Consider the following 21128-nt stretch of genomic DNA (forward strand, 5'->3'; position numbering starts at 1 on the left):
AACAGCCATGTGCAAAGTAGAGGTTATTTGACTATTGTTGATGAAGCCACTCAGACTGCTTTAGCTCCAACTACGGAAAACAAACAGCTAGACAAACAGGTCCAAAAGTAGACAGACGGGCATAAGAGTCCATATTTGTGTGGCTGAACAGAGAGGAAAACACACAAACGCTGAATGTTCCTGACGCGGCTCTCGCGCAGCTGTCCGACCTTTCCTCACGCGTGCCGTGCCCCAGCTAATGGCACAAAAGGACATATCTGACGCGGCGCCGGTAGACGGGTCGCGTTCCCCTTCGGCAGCACAATAAACTGTCTCCTCAAGCCAGGTAATGAGGGGGCGCAGAGAGGGGTCTACATCCCGGTGCAGAAAACAAAAGAAGATGTGAGAATAAGCCGACGTCTCCTATTCTAATCTTACACTGACTCGTAAATGCTAGAAGCGTACATGAACTTGATGCAGCGACAGGTTGTATGTGAGGGGGCGTTATGACATTTGTACACACGTTTTAATATGTCATCGAGAGTCTGAAAAGAAAGAAAAAAATGCATTTAAAAAGTCAGAATGTACCGTTAAGTTTGTTCACCGCCGCTGCCTTGCAACTGGAAAAATAAATAAATAAATAAAAAAAAAACACTCATCCTGGATTTTCTTATTTTTTCCCCCAAACCAATTAACTAACGCAGATGAAATATTGAAAAGCCTGCGAGCCAGATAGAAATACAGAAAAGCCTATATACACACACCGGTACACTCTGCGCTGCTCGAAAAGGCACTCCCAGCCTCTAAAATAGTGATACAACACGCGCACAATCGTACATTCAATCTCAAACTTTTACATTTCGGTTCTTAGCTGAATTGAATATTTTCGAGAGTGATTGCGGTGCTTCTGATAAAAGCACCATTTGATAATGCAGCCCCACACTGCACTCTGATATATCTACTCTCATTCATTATTTAAAAAGCCGTGGTCATTTTTAGTCCCGTCCTTTTAACAAATAAAATAGTAATAATAGGAGACGCTACCGTTGAGCCGCCGGGCCGTATTTAAATGCCATTTGAAATCCCCTTTTTTTTTTTTTAGTTGCTGAAAACGGTTTGGACCACATGCCCAGAGGATTACTCTCTCTGAGTGAGGGGCTTGTGTGAATACATATTTTAGTATACGTGTGTGTGTGTGTGTGTGTGTGTGCGACTGCTTTAGCAACACATTGACTGTATGTAGACACGCACGATTCTTTTGATTGTACTTGTATATGTGGTGTTTTGCTGCAATCTGACACATTCCTGCTGTTGAAGTGGGTAGGATGTGTGTGTGTGTGTGTGTGTGCGTCTGTAGGTGTGTTGTGATGGGGGGGCTAGGGGGCCTGGTAATGACAGCTCTTTTTCTTTTCATGCCCTTTCTGCTATCTTCCCTCCCACGTCTGTGGTCCAACAGTCTCCAGGGCGCGAGTTATGACAGAGGAGAAATACTGACCAATTTCCTCTGACAACCATCCACATCAACCTGAACTAATGTCTCTTCTCTCCTCTTCTCTTCCGTATCAGCTGTTCCTAACCCCCCCAGTATTGCTCGCAAAATTGTTCCCTTCCATTAAAATTTAAGGGTTTGTTTACCAAAACCTCCGCTGAACACAGCGGTAAATACACTCGCTAATCTTAAGAAATCTTTACCCAAAAAATGTTACTTCCTTTCTATATATTGCTAAACTCACAGTTGTTTTTCTAAACTGCAGCTAGAATTTGGTCGTTCATGTCTTTTGTACCCTCCTGGCCGGATTGCTCTGCTTCCCTTTTCCCACAGATGGTTTCAGATTGCCGCTGCAGGGCTGTTGTGTCCAGGCCCAGCAGGATGACTCACTTCACTCTCTTACGTTACCTTCTCCACGTCGACCGCCTGTTTAGTTCACAATTCATTTTAAGGTTCTTGCTCTGATGTATATAAAGATCTCTTTCCTTTCCCATCCCAACACATCCTCATACCTATCTACTCTGCTCTAAAAAAAAACAACACATAGGTTATCGAAAACAACACGTATGGTTGCACTTTGGTTGGGTTTAGGCAACAAAAACAACTTAGGTTTAGGGAAGCATTGTAGTTTAGGTTAAAATCAGTATTTTACTTATGAAACGTAGAGGAGACTGGGTAAGTTGAGCCAAATGGTAAGTTGAGCCACCCCATGTTGCTAGGAAACAGTAAAAAACATGGATCATGTGACCAAATATTTAGGAGAAAGGCATCATTTCATGGAGTCTGTGATGGTAAGTTCCATCTGGGTAAAGTGGTTAGACATTTATTTCCAAAAAAAAACAACATTTTTTCACTCTTGAAGGTGACTTTATGAGAATTGTGTTGAGCCCAAAATAGATAATATTACATTTGTTTTATACATCAGTGGTGGTATCTATGAGCTACAATGTGAGGTCATAAAAATAGCATAAAAGTGCACCATACACGAAGTAAGTTGTGCCATGAGACCACTTTGTTTGGACATGCTATATTATCGAAACAGTTATGTTTACACTCATTCTGTTTGTTTGAAGGGATGCACAACATCCTGAAATATATGCAGATATATAAGTTAGCAACAAAACTGTGATTGCCTTGATGTAGTGATCCTTAATATGAAAAAAATGGCTCATCTTATCCCAGTCTCTCCTACATGGTATGTAGATTAGGTTGTTCACTAAAATCAACATAAATGACCTAAAACAACACGACCATCAGCGACAGCAGACTGGTATTTCTCTGCTGTAACAATTACGTAAGTCACTAGCGGTTACCGCCTGACAAGAAGCGCAGATATGGGTCGTAATAAGCTGCTTGCACAGTCAAACTAAATGGTCTATTTCCTCATGAAAGGCTCGTCCTGTTCAACTCCGTAACAGCAGGAGACCTCTTAGGTCTTCTCCCTCGCGCTCGACTGAAAAACAAAAATGATCGTGCCTTTAAAGTGATGTCTCCGACACTGAAATGTTTTTTTTTTGTTGCAGTCTCTGTTGACTCCCTCGAAACGCAGCTGCAGACTGGTTTTTGTCTCGCCTGGTGCTGTCTAGCGTTTGTACTTCTGTGAGAGTCTTAAGTTATGTTGTTGGTTATGTAACATTGTTTGTTTTTGCTGCATTTTTTTTTTATGCACATGTTTTATTCTTGTGAAGAACTTCGTGAAGTTAAGCTGCTACACTTAATAAACTTTACTCACTTACTTACCTACCTAACAGCACGCTGGAAAGACATCAGGTTTGGATCTATCAGACACGCCGGAGCGTGGAACAGGATCACACGTACAACCAGAGCATCCACCGTAAGCTAGAGGTCACACCAAGAACGTAGCAGCTTAACACCTGTGTTCACTGAGATGGTTCAGCTGAAGTGAATACTGCATCCTCTGTCTACCTCGGACGCACAGCTGTGTCTAAATTTAACTCCAACAGCTGAGAAAGTGACTGTAAGCCTCAAACTGATCTACATATTTTCCTACACGCCACGGTGTTTATTGTCCCCACGCAGATATGATGGGCGGCACCATGAAGCAAACACAATGGAGATCTAACACGCCTTATAATAAACATCTGGCACTTAGTAGCTATAGCTAGCAGAGGAGAGCTATAGCTCCAGATTGCTTTCCCTTGTCTGCTTTATACATTTGTCTGGCTTCTTCGCATAAAAAAGGGAAAAATAGCAACATTTATATGCGTTCTGTGAGTCATTGTACCCTGGAGATGTTCTTCCCTGTTGTCATGTGATTTTAGGGATGTTGGCAGCAACTCGTATTCTGCATTACGAACGCATCCATACAGCCAAGAAAAACCTGCGTTAGCATGCTATGGATGCTCATTACCATAGATTCGTCGGCCTCTTCAGCAGCACATCAGGACCACTCAAACCATACATTTTCCTTTCAAGTCCCGCTTTTCTTTTCTCTCTCTTCAAGAACATGACAGGCGCGGGTACACGGCCATGTCTGGGGGGGGGGGGAACAATCCTATCTTACTACTTAGAAAGCTTTTCATGAGGCAGCATATGCATTTATTTTAAAATTTAAGAGCATTTGAGTTATCTATGGTGGATGATTGGGTGATAAGGCCCCCCAAAAAGGGTGTTTTTATTCCGTTTTATATCATAAATCGAGTGGTTTTAAAAGAGCTGAACCTTATCGGACGTTGCGACAACAGTGCATTTTGATACCGCAGACACATAAACATCCATCCTCCTGAAGGTCATCACTGAACGACGCTACAGTTCTGCCGATCGACATCTAAATCCAAGTCCTGGCCTCGTCCCCGTCACGATTACTTAAAACCGCTGCATTATCCCCCAGACTCCCCCGAGGGCTACCTTTTTTTTTTTTTTTACTGCAAACACAATAAAACAGAAGGATTTAATCGCAGGTCATATCAGTTTTAATGCATTTCAGAATGCGGTGAGTGAGGAAAAATGAAAATTGCCATTCCCCCTATTGTGCTTTCTCTCTCTCTCTCCCTCCCTCCACGTCAGATTCTAATGTTTCCATCAGGCCCTCTCTCCTCCCTCCCTCCCTCCCGAGTCGCACTCTCTCCCTCCTCTCCTCTGTTCCCTCCCTCTTCCAAAGCAAAGACGCTCATCTCTCAGTCTGTCTGCGGCACTCTCTGCGACGGCGCTACGGCGTGTCAAAGTATGCTAATGAGGTGGCAGCATATGGCTCATTCCTTATTTAAGCTCAGGCATCGCAGACAGCAAGACACTCGAGCTCGCCGAGCGTTCCCGTTCTCTCTCTACCTGCCCTCGTTGGTGATGGCGCCCCACGCTGATCTCTTAATGAGGCTCAAGCCGTTATCACAATCAGCTCGACACACCAGGACGGATAAGTAACTGCCGCATTATCACCTCGATCTGAGCTGCGATGTAAATCCCTTCATAGGACAATACGCAGAGAGACTCAACTTAACGCCGGCGGATTGTGCGAGGAAGGAAGGAAACTCGCACTTACAAGCTATTTCTGTGTCGGCACAAACACTCCCTCCAATACAAACATTAATTGACACACACACACAAACGCAAACACACACACGGAAGCATCTCGCAGCTGACAGGCCGGTATGCAGCTCTGTTCCATCATGCTGTGCTAAGCACTCTGTCACCCTGACAGTCCCGTTTTATTTGATGATAAGAGGCTACGACCTTGCCTATCTCACACAGTTAGTCACCGATTTAGAAGTGCACACACACACACACACACACACACACACACACACACACACAGAGTTCACTGTCATGCCAATAAAACGGTGACTTTAGCTGAAGTTTCCCGGGCATGTGTCTGAAGGGGAGGTGCAAAGAAAAGTGGGCTGAATTGGAAAGCAACACCACTGAGCTCGTATTATTATCAAGCTTGGCAAATGGCATTACAGTAAAAATGACGGTACAAATACATTTGCATGTGCTCATTGCCAAGAATTGTGAGATAAAATGTTCACAGGTTTGAGGAACCAGTTTTTACACATAATTCTTTACACTTTTATCACATTTTCACACATTCACGGACGGAAATCCTTAATATGTCCATCCCTCTGAAGTTTTTATCAAAGATATTAATATAAAATGTTGTCAACACGCCGGCGTCACGGCCACGGGCTGAAAGAGGATGCCAGATGTTGATTGTATAACTAAATGCAGTAGATGTATTTAGTCCTTTAAAAGCACTCAGGGACGCCGGAAGTGAGTCACAGCTGGGGGGTGCTGGGAGGACAGGCTACACTACGACATCAAGGAAATGGTGTGTGACAAATTTGCACGTCCAGAATAACATATATAATAGCAATAAACAACGATTGACATTAACATTTTGAAAACTTTTTTTTACACTAAAGCAGACAGCGACATCCTCAGGGTCAGAGCAGCACAGTCAACAGCAGCGATGAGACGAAGAGGGAGCGATATTCCCCAGACTCCCTTGTAAAATCACTCAATTTCGGGAGATGTTGAGTCAGGAGACACTTAACAAACCTTGTGAAATGCTGACTGTGACAAATTCTTAATCGTTTGGGCCTTCTTGTAAATTCGGCAATGTTATACGGCACGTTACTGTTCTCCTTGTCCCAGTGATGGACATGTTTTTTTTTGCATGTTGAGCAGAGACGGGAGATCAGATCACAGTATGTCACACAAGACTGGAGTTGGGAATCAAAGAGCCACAATGATGATCACAATACAGCGATTCTGTGCTAATCCATACTTTGCAAGACGATCGTCTAAGGATACACTGTGATATCTGACTAACTGAAGGACATAAAATACTATTAAAAGGGCAAACTGCAGGATTTATGTATTTATTCACTGAATTGTGCTGTTAGTTTCACAGAATTTGACATGAATTAAGATGAAATAATGTATAAACAAGTGTCTTAGCCAAAAGGGGAACGGTTAAGAGGGAGGATACAGCTACGCCTCAGTAAAATCTGTATACATTCAATCAAGTTTACACCTCGAGGAGTTATAAATAAGTGAGTCTGGTAAGTCTAACTGGCAGGGGAAGCGATATGATATGTTGTCTCATCCCTACCGGAGACGCGTTACGTCAGGTGTGAACTGACAGACTTGGAGCTTTTTTCTTTCTTGTGATTTGGGGAGGACGCAGGCGTTTCACAGGGACGTATATGATGCTGATCTGTCTGTTTGTCACTGTTAGCAGAGACTGCAGCCGCCTGCAGTGCAGCACGTTCACGTCGCTGAGTGACATTAGGCTCCCTGATCAAAGAAAGTTCTTACATCCTGTGAACACTTCTGTTCATATTCCGACGCTCCCTCTGTCACGCACGTCCACGTTACTCTCTCTCGTTCGCTCCTGCATGTCTGCATCAGACTCATTCTTTCATTTTAGCCCCCAACTTCCTGCATCTACGCTTTTCATGCACCTTGCATCCTTTTTGCATGAAACAAAGCAGAAATTATTTCCATAAGAGCTCGCTGTATAGACTCTGCAAATCATTCCCCGAAGCCTTTTTTTTTTCCAAACATGAATCCAAACGCTTCAAGGCCTGTAATAAAAGTGAGCTGCGATGGATTCAAGTAGCTGAAATCTCAAACGGTGAGCGTCACGAGGCCTCTGTTCTCTATTAAGAAGCGCTCTGCTCTCCCCGAGGACTGCTGCAGAACAAAAGGAAATAAATGGCTCTTACCAATAAGATGCAGCGTTATCGCGTGCGTGTGTGTGTGCGCGCGTGTGTGTGTGAGTGTGTGAGTGCGCTCACGGTAAAAACACATCCAAACCACACTTCCAAATATAACTTCAAACAGCTCAGTGTCAATGTTTGTTCACCTCGCTGTCTCTCATTCCCAGAAGACAAAGCGCTTCCAGTATACAGTCTCACTTAAACTACGGTGTTTACTTCGGCGGGGCCAGACGACTGACAGATGTTTGATCAAGGAGAAACACACACACACACACACACACACACACACACACACTTAGAGACGCTTTACGTATCTGTTTCTTCGTTGCCTTTTTTAAGAAGCCATCCTCCTCCGAAATATTATCGTACAAAGACCAGAACGCGACACTCACTAAATCAAAACCATAAACAGGTCATACATTAACAACTGCAAAAGGAAAAATTTTCCTTTTTTTCGTGATTGTTTGAAGCGTGACAACTTGGTTCCTCGCATAACAAATGGAAGCTGTATCTTCTTTTTCTTTTTTACGAGCGGGTGAGCCTCGCCCGCACGGCGCCGTAAGTCATCCCATCTTTGTATCAGAACAGACGTCTCCGCATCAGCACATATATTAGATTCACGATCGGCTGCCACGATAACAGCTTACACTTGGTTTTGAATCCCCACCCTTGTGATTATGGCGCCATTTACCTAGCCTGCTGAACAAAAAAAAAAAGTGTCACCGTGATTCATTGGATTGCATTTCGTTTCTCGTGCCTCTCGGCGCTTTTTTGTTTTACTCCCGCTCGCCTTTTATTCATCTTTCCTCCTGTCGTTCGTACCTGTTGACACTCCCGCTTGGATGTGACTAATTAATATTCCGCCTCTCTGAATGAAAAAAAACCCACATTAAAAATAATGGACTGTCTTCAAACGGGTCCGCGTGAAACTTAAGTGCTTTTAAGATCCCCCCGCTCCTCTCTGATGAAACTTTGATGAGACCTTTTCAGATTGATACACAAGGTTCCCGAGGCGGTACAACTGTAATCACAGCAGGTGTCCCGGAGAAAAAACAGTGTTGAACCTCGTGTACTGGATGACTCTTGTGTTGAATGGAGCTGGTGTACAAAAGGAAAAAAAATCATGTTCAGTGAATCACTCTTATTCCTGGGTTATTTAGTAAATGGAAGCAGAAAGCAAAAGGGCCTTCGCTTCCCTTCAATTTCGCTCTTTTCATCTTGATTATAACCCTGGTGAGCAACGTAGCGACAGGTTTTCAGTCGATGAGCGTGTGCAGCTTAAGAAAAATTTGTCGAAAAAACTTGTATAAAGTGGTGTGCACAAGTGGGGGGGGGGGGGGCAGGGGGGCGGTTGGCCCCCCACGTGGCCCAATTGCTGAAAAACGTGCGCTAAAGTGCCCTCTTGGTTGGTAAAACACACTAAACTGCCCCCTTGGCTGGTTAAAACATGATAAACTGCCCTCTATGGTGGCCAAAACGTGCGCTTAAGGGCCCTCTTAGGAGCCAAAATGCGCGCTAAAGTGCCCTCTTGGGAGCCAAATGCGTGCTAAAGTGCCCTCTTTAGAGCCAAAATGCATGCTAAAGTGCCCTCTTGGGAGCCAAAATGCGTGCTAAAGTGCCCTCTTGGGAGCCAAATGCGTGCTAAAGTGCCCTCTTGAGAGCCAAAACGTGTGCTAAAGTGCCCTCTTGGTGGACAAAACACACTAAACTGCCTCCTTGGCTGGTTAAAACATGATAAACTGCCCTTTTTGGTGGCAAAAACGCATGCTCAAGTGCCCTCCTGGGAGCCAAAACGTGCGCTAAAGTCTCCTCTTGGGAGCCAAAATGCGTGCTAAAGTGCCGTTTTGATTGGCAAAACAAACTAAACTGCCCCCTTGGCTGGCTTAAACATGATAAACTGCCCTCTTTGGTGGCAAAACGCATGCTCAAGTGCCCTCTTGGGAGCTAAAACGTGCGCTAAAGTGCCCTTCTTTTCACCCCTGCCCTTCAAAAAGTCTGTGCACGCCACTGTATGTGTGTCTTCCTCTGACTCACCGTCCAGCCTCCACCGTCCGTGGTCATATCGCAGTAGACCTGGAAGCCCGCAGGGTGGTGGATGGGGAATACAGAGTAGATGCCATCCTCTCGCTGACCGCTGGCGTACAGGTCACCGCAGTCACGGGGACGCGAGCCTAGGGAGAGGTGGAAAGTAGGGAGACATGAGATAAATTAGGTCCGCTATGGTTTGCACGGGGAGGGTTTGGAGGGGTATCGGTGATGAAAGGAAGATGAGTAAAAACGGGAGATAACACACTGGAGGCGTGTTGGTACAGTAAACACTAAGGCACAGCTCTATATGTGTGAAGTCATCCTGCCAGAATGGAATCTCAGAGTGTTAGCTTACTCAGTTCTCTCAGCTATTTCCCCCCCTCGAGATAGGGTTGACTCTAAACGAGGAGGTAGACGACGGCTGTGTTTGCGAGTTGGACGGCACAAAAAAAAAAGAAAGATGGATGATGAGATGGATGGGCGGGTGATGGATGACACAGCGGGACGACAGAGTCTAAGTGCGGCTGAGATAAAAAATAAAAAAAAAGAAGAAGAAGAAAAAGAAACTGGGGGGGGGGGGAGGCGGAATGCAAGTAGGTCGAAAATGAAGACGGAAAGGCACGAGGGTGGAGCGCAGACGTGATGCCGCAGAGAGGAAGCAGATTTACAGCGCCGAGACGGAGGTTTGAGATAACACGCGCCGTAGGAAAATCGAGAAAACAAAGACGTATGGATGACAGAAGGGGTGGGAGAGGAGTGCGGCTCAGTGATGAGACGCATACACTGCATTTTAGTGTTAAAACACAGAAAAAGAGAGACAGAAAGAGCCGAGAGAGTGTATAAATGACATGCAGACAGACAGACAGGGAGAGAACTCGGGGGGGGGGAAAAGTTAGAAGAGAGAGGCGGCTTGTAAGCTACAGCCGAGCGGAACAGTAGCACCCTTGTCTCTTACTCCGAAAAACCCGTCTTACACAAGGGATACGAAATCTATTCCCCCAGGAAGCCGGCGAGGAGCTCTCTGATGAGGACAGTGTCATAGATTATGCATGCCGGCCTCCACCGGGTCAAACTCCTGAATTTAAAACAGCCAGGAGAGTTCTTGAAAAGGCCACGATTCAAGATTTTTTATTTCTTAAGGTCCCCACACCTTACGGAGCCGTTTGATCCCCACAAAGCTTTTTTTTTTTCTTTTTGCCAGTTTTCTCTGCGTAAGCCTAGGCTGCTAAGCTCCCACTTTCATCATCATCGCACATAAATGGTAGAATTTCCCAGTTCTTCTTTTCATTACAGGAAACCGAAGGCTGTCGAGGTTCCATGGGACATAAAAAAAGAAAAGAAAAGAGAGAGACCGTCGTCATTATTTAAGAATCCGGGCCTTTTTAACAAGGGCTTTCAAAGTTTTTCAGTGTAATGATCCCTTACAGCGAAGAGATTGTTCTTCCAAGAAAAAGGACCTCCCGCCTTGATCAGACTAATACTCCAGGTCCACTCTGGCTCGGCTCGCTTTTACGACTTTGTTTGCACGCAGTTTAACACAATTTTTAGTCCTTTATGTGCTGATTTGCTTCACAATCCATAAATTTCCACTCCGGAGCTGAACGATGGTGCTATTCTAAGGAGATGGACAAAAGAATCACATTCTAATAGCCACAGAATGTCACAGTTCGCTGTTTCGCTGATGTATCTTTCATCAATTTCGTGCCAGTCGCTAATTCTTATTGGTATTTTCAGAGCCTCAGACCGTCGTCAGGGTTTCCTGCCTTCAGTTGGAACCTGATTACCTCTCTCACCCATGTACTTGTTCCCCAATCCCCTAATAAGCTCTCAAACATACACAATATATGCCACAGTTTCCTTCCTTGTCTGTCGTGCATTGTTACCTGAAAGACTGTTTAGGCCCATCTGTATCTGGATCCACGCTTCTGTATTTACAACTGGTGTTAAATAAGCGTTGCTCAGTTCCCCCAGACATTCTGATCAGATCGCAACATGCAAATGAGGTATACAGGGCTGGCAGACAAACACGCCGCATGCCAAAAAAAAATGGAGGCAGCGGCGTGGACGGGCATCATTATGTTTTAAATCGCTTTTTGCAGGGAGCGCTAGCTGCTGGTACTTCTTGTACCGCTTTACTCAGGCTCGGTTAATATTGCAGGAAGAGGCAGAGTTAAGCCTTTGTGAATTTGCCGAGTTTAACGCTTTTGTTTTTCTTTCCACATTTCACAGACTGAACTCACACTTGGCTGTAGTCCAGTCACAATCGTCAGATGGGGTTCGGTCTATATGAACCTTACCACCGCATCTGTTTCTCCTTATCCTGAACAATATCAGGCAGACTGCAAGTCAATGCCGGGCTTAAACAGCTCCTGCTCATGTTTGCCTGTTTGGACTGACCAACTGTCGATAAACCCTGTTTTGAATGACAAGAGACAACACTTTGTTTTAACTTTAAGCCGCTCTAGGCAGCGGCGGAACACACTTGAAGGAGAGAAAGAGGCGAAGACAGCTGACAGTGACTTAGAGTCCTGTGTTTAAATCGATGAGTTGCACGACTAATCCTTTGCATCGCCTGTAGATAAGGTGCCTAATGATAGAGCATAAGTGTATTGCTTACTCTAAAATATTTGAAGAATAATGCTAGTGATGTTCTGTATTATTCTATATTAATTCTATACTTTTTTTTAAAAATGACCGAAGCCAAAAATGTGACTGCTTCTGGTTCATTAAAAGGCTAAATATCTTGTGTCACAGCACGAGATGAAATGAGACTCAAACTGCGCATTTGTTTGCTTTGAATCTGCCCCAATATTGAGAATTCAAGGCAGCAGGATGTCTCAAAAGAATCCTAGTGTTTATGGGAAAGAAGAATCGTACACTAACACCTGCTGGCAGGGTCATTTATTGTCGTTTTCTTTCCCCTCACACATATTCTTTAGAGGAAACAGTGAGTTTTGAGTGATGTGTGGTTTGGTTAGGTGTGTGTGTTTTGGGGCCTCGGGATCTCCTCCGAATCTCATCGGTAAAATCTGTAGTCACGTGACCTCTTCAGAGTAAGTCCCTCTGACATCACAGCGGGGGACGGCTCTCGTTTAAATTCACCACGCCATCGCACAACCAGCCAACGCTGATCATCTACAGTGGAGCGCACTTTGTTTCCAACCCTACACGTCGTCCTGCATCGAACTGTTCTCTCTGTAATACTCATAAAACTGAATAATTGATGCGGCAGCAACGACAGCGATGATAAAGGAATCCACCAAATGCCAAGCCGATACTTGCACTCGCATCCAAAGCAGAAGTGGACTGTCGCTGCAACGGTGCAACGTAGTCTGGATGTCCAGGAGCCGAGCAGAGCTGCTTCTACAGCGGATTCTTTCCAATTGAGAAACCCTGCTTGCTGTCAGAGCGGAGAGGAGGCTTCACCGCTGTCAGGTGTGGATTCATGTGACTTTGAGGATCTAATATTTCCTTGTGGGAATCCAATGCAAACGGTACAGAGATGAGTTCTTCAAATATTCACAGGCGCAGTGGGACAGCCTGGCAGTCAGAGATATTCATGACTGTCCCCGATTACTTAAACACATATGCACACAGCTGCAGAGACGCATTGACACCATCATCCCCTCTCCAACGCCAAATATGAACATGACATGAGATTCTCAGTGCTGCATCGTAGCTAGCTGGACCCGTTTCAGTTGCTTGAAGACGTTTCACCTCTCACCAAAGAGGCCTCTTCAGTTCAACTGGAGGGGAGTAGCAGGCGATTAAACCCTGTGTGGGAGTGTCCTTACAGAGTCGTTAGGGCCACTTGTGGGTCGTTGACCCAACCGGCCTTCATGTGGGTCGCTACAGCTAGGTGAGCCCAGATGTGAATGGTAAGTAGCTGGTTTGGGAGCATGCCTATGTTCCTACAGCCCTGTGTTGCCACATTTCTAAGATTTTGTTTTTCTCCAAAATTTTTGTTGTGGTGTGTTCAAGTCAAATCAAATCAATTTTTTATTTATATAGCCCAAAATAACGATCACATTTCCTCAATGGGCTTTACAATCTGTACAGTGAACAACATCCTCTGTCCTTAGACCCTCGATTCGAGTGAGGAAAAACTTCACATGTTGATGGGAAAAAAAAAAACTTTTAACAGGGTAAAAAAACAAAACGATGGAAGAAACCTCAGGAAGAGCCACAGAGGAGGGATCCCTCTACCAGGACGGACAGACATGCGATAGATGTCGCGTGTGCAGAAAAGAGCAACAAATCACAGTTTACAAGTTACATTAACAGAAAGTTTGATACAAGTTATATGTAAAGTTTAATATGTAAATGTTCCCACATTTCCTCAGAGTTAACCCTAACCATTAATGTTTTGAGCCCTCTGAGGGATCCTTGTGGCCACATCTCCTTTCATAATGGAACCCAAGCTCTTTGGAATTACCCTGTGTTGCATCTCAAGTTCCTGTAATCAGCCAGCTATCTGGATGTTCTGTCATACTCCTCCATACTTCTGGTTGAGGGGCCTTCCTCCCAAAACCATGACTGAAACAAGTCCAGCTGCCTATGATACAGCGCTTAGAATTACCATGACCTGGATGACTGAGAACCTTCATCAGCACCTCACATGAGATGTACGTGGCCATCGTGTGACCAACTATATTGGATCCAGTAGTCAGTAGCCCCTTTTAGATAGAAAAGGTGGCACATTTGCAGCAAGGTAAAGGCTGCAATGTGCCGCCTTGTCTATCTAAAAGGGAGGTATAATATTCCTTCTTTTCCAAAAAGCTGACGTGACGTGAAGCACGAAGTTGGGCGTGAACAGTGAAGCAGGTCGAATTTGTCTTCAAAATAAGAGCTTTACATTGCACCCCATTGGAGTTTAGAACTGGGTTCCAAGCGGGGGGCTTTTAATTTGAAAGTAGCGACCGTTAGTAGCTTGCCGCTACAACAAGCGGACAATGAAGACAGCTACAGAGACCGAGGAGACGCTAGCATCTCCTGGATCTCAGCGGCTGTCCAGTTGCTCATCTTGACGTCTGCGGATGAAGTGATGGACTGACTGCTGTGATCAGCTGTTTCCTGGTTTTAAAACTCCCCGGCTGTGGGTCGCACAACAGTGCACGTCATCGACACCTCCGCCCACCTCACGTAATTGCCGGCACATCGACGTCTCAGATTGGCATAGACATGGAGGTGGAAAAATGTGAACCCTCTGAGGCATCAAATTGGCGGACCAAAACAGAGCCCCAATATACCGCCTTCTGTCTAAATCCACGCACCTAGCCGCAAAAAAAGACGGCCAAATTGGCGGCTTGCTGCCCAGGGTAAAAACGGCTAATAACTGGCACACTGACCTCTCTCATGTGTTGGTGATATATCATTGCAGGCATCATATTGTCTTTCAGAACATATATCAGACATCCAAACGACCAAAATGCTAATCGTAACATTTCTCAACAGATCGCCAAAAGCACCGCGAGCCCACACAAGAATCCCATCGCGCCAAAAACAAGGATACATTACATAATGAATATACATGGGCATTTACAGAAGACATCTTCAGTGATGAGCGCTCATGTTGTCTTGTTGCCTTCGTAGCTGTACTCTGGTTCAGTGCAGATGCCTTTGATGAAATGTCAAGGCTGTGCAACGCAACAAAAAAAAACACTCACTTTGCCGCCGGCTACTTTGTTGTAGCTCGTCCTGACTGTAGCTCTTCAGAGCAGAAGGAGTAGAAACCTGCACAGAACTACACTTCAAGGAGGATTAAGCAGAGCATACAATATTGAGCTTATCCTTAAGCGTGCAGGTCTGTTTTTTTTATGTTACTGTATTTATTTTCACATTTATAACCATATTATACAAAATATCAGAGAACCCAGCTCAGAGAACATGTGAAACGCTGTCCGTGGTGCTGAACTTGGTCAGTTTATTTGAATACTGTACAGCTGAACCGACTCTCAGGGAGCCTGAGGGTCTGAACTGTATTTCAAGTTGTGATCATTTATAAATCAAACATTCTTTGGAACCTGAGCATCATTTTCAGCCCAATTGCAAATCAATTCTTTTTGATTTAGTCTAATTAATTAACTCCTGGCTCCAAACTCCAAACTGAGCCGCAAAGGGGAGATTATCAAGAGCAAGTTTAACATTTTGGGCGTTACATTCTCCTCCCAGGAGAGCTGAATGACATCCAGTCAGGTAGTTGAGCTGTGAGGACAGGAGTGGATCGAACCGATGTTTTATGGACATCTTTAAAAAATGCCACTAAAGGAAAGAGCCTTGGTTAGAAGTGACAAGGCTGCAAAAGCCAGTGACTGCGGTCCGAGTCTGCGTTTCAAGTTTTTATTAGAAGCCACTGGATATTTTTGGATGAGACTTTAGGTCATCTTCTGCCTAGTTTGTGGCAGCCAAAACAGACATCTGAAGCCGAATCATGATGTTTTCCGAACCCTAACCAAGTGTTTTCTTTGTGCCTAACCAGAACATAAGCAGAACAGTGTGACAAGAGAAAAGTTTCAAATTTAATATAAAGAAAAAGTGAAGTTGCAGCCTAAAGAAACGTACATTTTTAACTCATCTGTGGTTTTGCAGAAAACTTACTTTGCCAACATTTCATTCTGCCGACCGGGTTGCACTGCAGTACATTCAAAGATAGAAAAAGTAAACAAGATATTTTTATTTTCCTGTATTCTCTAATCGATAGATTCGAGCCTTCAGCAGGAGCCTCGTGTATACCCCCGCAGTCCAGCGTGCTGTCGCTGGATCCGCTTTGTACGACGGATAATGAAAAGATCTGCAACTTTACAAGCAACTCCCTATACCCCCCAAAAAGATTATTCCCTCGATAATTAATGTGCATTTTTATTTATTTTCTCTAAAACTTTAAGAGCACGCTGACTTTTGATTAGTTTCAGTAGACACATTCTTTCTCTTGCTCATCTAGGTTGTGAAAAAAATAAAAATAAAAATCTCAACAATGAGCTGTAATCCCTGACAGACAGCTGACTGAACTGGACACCTGTTCCCAGGAGGCTCGGTGAGAAATAATGAGAGCGGGAGCAGCAGAGAGGAGCTCGGCAGCCACAGCGAGGTTGACGTAATCGCCATAACAACCTTGTGCCGGATGCTGATTTCACCGCAAAATAATAATAATTCAAAAAAAGTCGTACGTAATTATCTCTTATCATGGACACGTTCACAGTGATTGTGCCTCATCAGCATAAATACCCGAACACATGTATCATCTTAGCAAAACAACAACAACAGCATCCTTCTTATAAATACATATCACCTTTTAATATTCATTCTCATTTGAGGGTTTTTCGGAGCAGTGATGTGTCATTGCATCATATTGAGAGGTGTTTTCTCCATATAGTGCACATACAGGGGAAGGGGGGGTGCTATCCAGCTCATAAATTAACTAATGACTTCCTTAACAATGGGGAACAATATTGTTTCTGTCTCTGCCGCTGCTACCATTAATACAGAGCCAGGAGACAGGAAATTAAAATAAAGCTCGAAGAAAATTATTCCACTATGGAGCTTTAATACCTACTGTGAGATAACAATTCTGCAAAGATCTAAGGGGGGGGACAATGTCTCCATCGAGTGATTTATAATTCATCGCCCACCCCCAACTCGGGTGTAGTTTCAACTCGCTGTTTACCGATTGCTTCAGATAATCCGGTTAAGGCAAGAACATTTCTGGAAGGTGAGTTTTTTTTTTTCATCAGGAGTGAAACTGTGTGAAACAGAACGACGGACCCACTGGTGCAAAAACGTTCAGCACCACGGACAGCGACGAACCACGCCTCTCCAAATTGGGACCGGCCATGCGTTTGGCTTTTTGGGATAATTAAGCGGACGTTTGACGAGTTTAATGTTGCTAGGACGAGAGGGGAAGGGGAATTCTACGACTTGTATTAAAAACATAATCATTAATACACGTTTCTGGTTGTAGTATGAGGTGGTGTGTCCACTCACGGCCAATTCCCACCATCACCCGTGACAGCAAACATCCCGGTGCTGATTCTGAATTATTGATGTAAAGGTTTGGTCAGTCTCATCTAACAGCTCTTTATCTGACTTTAGGTAGACTCTAGGCGCAATTATGTCTCACTGCTTACGAGGAAAAAATATAACAATTGTACAATATTAAATATAGAACAGAAGCATTACATACATCTAGATTAAAAGGGTAAATTCACGCATATTCAAACCGTCACAAAGCCAACTGATGTTCCAGCTAATTGCTCAGTTGAAAAAAAACACCCTGGTTCCTTCGGGCAAAAGTAAAACCAAAAGCTTGAACGCCCTCCTCTGCTCTTACTTCAATCTGTCCAACACGGCCGTGCCCTCGTGATTCCAGATTTATGAACCAGCAACCGAACTCTCACTCCGTCTCGCTCTGTAATTGTACTGCGTGTACGTGAGCGGCCTTCGCCCTGCGCTCCTTGGCTACCTATGCGAGGCATGTCCAACAGGGGGAATGCCATAGGGTGTACTGCGGCTGGTTAAAAAGCCTTCCAACGGGGATGATGCCTCGGGCCTTTTCTCTGCCTCTCAGCAACACGGCCCGGTGGACCTGCGAGTCATTTCTCATGTACAGTAAAAGAAAAAAAAAAAAAAAGAAAAAAATCCACATCTCTACGAAGGCCGCTGGATAATGTGGATGATATGTAGCCCAGGGAAACATACTGATATCTCCAGGAAGAGGTCGGGTTGAATGAATATGTGGTGAGATGGATGACAGACAGACCACACTGGGATATAATTTTACAGACTAATGGAGTCGGGCTTACAGACTGCGGGATCACGACACCGGGCAGAATGCAGCGGGCGGAAGGTCAAACATATAGGTAGCCAGCGAAGTATGAATTATATATACAGAGACAGAGGGACGAACTGAATATCAGACGGACAAATCTACAGGGGAGAAAAAATACAATTTGTGCCGGACAGGTCGAGCCGCGCCCGGTTGCCCTCACCGTTGGAGCAGCCCTTCAGACGGGCCCCTCGGACCGGTGCCCGCTGCAGGTCGGCCTTGACGCGAGCTTTCAGGCCCACGTTCTCCTTCTGCATGGCGTTGAGAGCGTCGCTCACCGAGTTCACCACCTTCACCATGTTGATCTGGCTGTCGGACAGCAGCTGCAACACACACACACAAGAGAGAAGAGAGAATGCACATTTATGTTTATGAACAACGTCCTCGTACCGAACGTGTACCAAACGATTCAATATGTTTATTTAGCAGTTGGCATTGTCTTGAATTCACAGGAAGCAACGCATGCATGTGCAGGGCCGAATTTGCGAGGCAGAAGCCGACATTGGCATATATTGCTTGTCATTTTCTTTTGTGCGTGAGTCGCGTCAGGACGTAACGCGAACGAGCAGAATGACCTTTTCCACGAGACACGAAAGACATTTTTATCACAGCCCAAACAACAAGGCAAATATATGAATTCCTCGTCTCCATCAGCTGTATATCAAAGTGCATTTGTTTCCCCCCCGGTGATAAATAACCATATCATATCATTTCAAACGCCACTCTGGGAGTTATGTTAAAAAAGTTCTTAGCGTTATCATCGGCAAGCACAGGTGTTCAAATCCACCAGAACACAAACCCTTAAGGATTACGACTTTAAGATTAAGCAAATCTTTTTCTTCTTGCCTTTGATTTTCTGTCAGAGTTGCATCATATTTGCAAAGCAATGTGTCTGCAAGAGGGGGACTAATTCTCCCCTTCAACATGTCAAATGTTGGAGAACTCTATTAAAACTCAGTCCCATCCCCGGTTCTTACCCTTTACCCCTCGTAAACATTTGCCCCCTTAGAGCAGAGTCGCCCTTTAAGAGCCTCGTGCAGTATCAGCTCTCGAGCGTATACGTCGCAACGTCTCCCTTTGAGGGACAAAATTGAAAGTTAATGGTGGGCAACGAGCCAAAAGCAAAACACCTGCTGTGTTTTATTGTTATTATGCAAAATGGCACTGGAGTTCCGCGTCCCTTGAATTGATTGACTTCCTGCGCAAAGATGAGAAAAGTTCTGAATGATAATAAGGGATGCGAGAGTATTTTTATCACCCGCAAAATAAACAGCACAAACATTATTTTATTTTCTTTATGAGAAACATCTGCCGGGGCCAAAGTGAACCTGACGGCGGGCGACCCTGAGCAGCCCCGGGCTTCTATAAACAGACGCGAGCGGGCACTTTCAACGTGCCGTCTTCTTCTGTGGTGATTTCTCTTGCTTCCTGGCATTACCGCGATGCCATTTGTCACGTATCTGACGGAAACAGGAGAGGAGAGGCGCTCGCCGTACGCGCACGGCTTCACACTTCCGATCGAGTCCCGTGCTAGTGGCTTGTGGGTGCAGTGCTTTTCAGCAGCCGACTCAGAATGTAAGAGCATCCTTGAACACACCTGCAAGGACAGTTAACACAGTAGTCTCCACTGCACGACCATGTGACGACAATGTGACTTTGAAAATATAAGTTAGAGGGTGGGGGGTGGGGGGGTGAGGGTTGAGCATAAAATTAAAACCGAGGGCTAAAAGCAAAGGAGGGTAACAAGTTTGGTGTTCTTTCGGAAATTGTACTAATGTATCTCAGTTTGTAGTTAATGGGCTGAAACGTACAGTGTAACCGCTGGTACGGTATAGACCTTTAGGGGACCTTTAAAAAAACAGCCCACATGGTACCCTAACCCATAATGCACCCTGCTGTTGCTGTGAAACACGAGGAGCCCTGTGGGAAGGCCGGTGATGAATGTGCGCGCTAGCAGAGAGCAGGGTAACCTCTCTGATCCGCCGTGGTCACTTTCCTTACCTGCAGCCTCTCTTTCGCGTGCTGTACATCGCGAAAAGGTCGTTTTTTTCACACACCGGCCTAGTTAGCCGACGCCTATGCACAGCCAGGTGTTGAGCCCCCGTATGTATACGCGTGCTGCACTTGCTGCAGGTATGAGAAACAGCCATGCTCCTCTTATTCCCTTTCTTTCATCTCCCTCCACCCTCTCCATCCCTACACACACACTCGGAAAACACACGCATGACCTGCAGCGCGCCGAGACGTATAGAAGGGGGTTCAGAGTCTTCTGTCAAAGGTAAGTCTGTGCAGCTATATTCAGGTGTTAAAACTGCATTAGGCAGAACCCCCAGTGGCCTCTCCCTGGCCTCAATAACTATGCAACACACCTCTGAGGCACAGCGAGCTGCAATGCAATCACATTACACGGGCACCGGGGCTTTAACCCACACACACTAAGGCAGAAACAACACATTCGTGTACATGCCCACGTGCAAGTACAAAGACAGGCACACGCTCCAGAAGTGACCCACTGCGCCGAGCAGATAGAGAATAGAGCAAAGAAAACTTGGTTGTTTTTTCCCTGCTTTTTGAGTGTGTCATTGCGCAAGAAGACTTGTTTTTGTGTGCGTGTGTGGACGGGTGACGCGGAGGTTTGGGTGTTTTTTTTTTGTTTTGTTTTTTCGCAGGGAAGACTTTAATCTTTACGTTTCCCCCCCCCGACTGTGCGCTGCCTCGTGTGCAAATTTGTCTCGTCAGTGTTGTAATTTTCCTCAAAGCACACACACCGTATATTTGTCACTGTGTGCGCGAGTGTGTTTGTTCAGCGGGAGAGACAAAAGCAGAGGAGTCTTAATTCCGAGCCTTGACTGACACATCAATTAGGATCACGGCGTAATTAGCTCTCATTAGGCAGCCTTAACACAAGGAGCCGAGACAAGCTTTAAACACAAGCAAGGGCGGATTGTTCATTCCACTGAAAGGAGGGACAACAAACGAACTAAAGATTTTCTGACGGCTGTGTCAAACGTATGCGTGTATGTAACTGAAAGGAAAGTAACTGATGGGTTGTTCCAGCGTGTTTAAAGACGTAGTCTACCAATATTGTGGCCGCGTTGACTCGCAAGATCCAACCGCGAGGAATAAAATG

The 21128-nt window shown here is 45.1% G+C and overlaps 1 protein-coding gene across 2 annotated transcripts in view; it reads right to left on the bottom strand.

The window, feature by feature from the left end:
• Window positions 1-21128, bottom strand: part of fibcd1b (fibrinogen C domain containing 1b) — a 126563-nt gene that overhangs the window by 57013 nt on the left and 48422 nt on the right. For both annotated transcript variants that reach the window (XM_030436502.1, XM_030436501.1), the window contains 2 exons: window positions 18162-18321; window positions 9184-9320 (listed from right to left, as the gene is read on the bottom strand). In XM_030436502.1, coding sequence (XP_030292362.1) covers window positions 9184-9320; window positions 18162-18321 — 297 coding nt within the window. The remainder of the gene's footprint in view (window positions 1-9183; window positions 9321-18161; window positions 18322-21128) is intronic.

The sequence above is a fragment of the Sparus aurata genome, chromosome 12, assembly GCF_900880675.1.
Source record: "Sparus aurata chromosome 12, fSpaAur1.1, whole genome shotgun sequence".
NCBI lineage: Eukaryota > Metazoa > Chordata > Actinopteri > Spariformes > Sparidae > Sparus > Sparus aurata.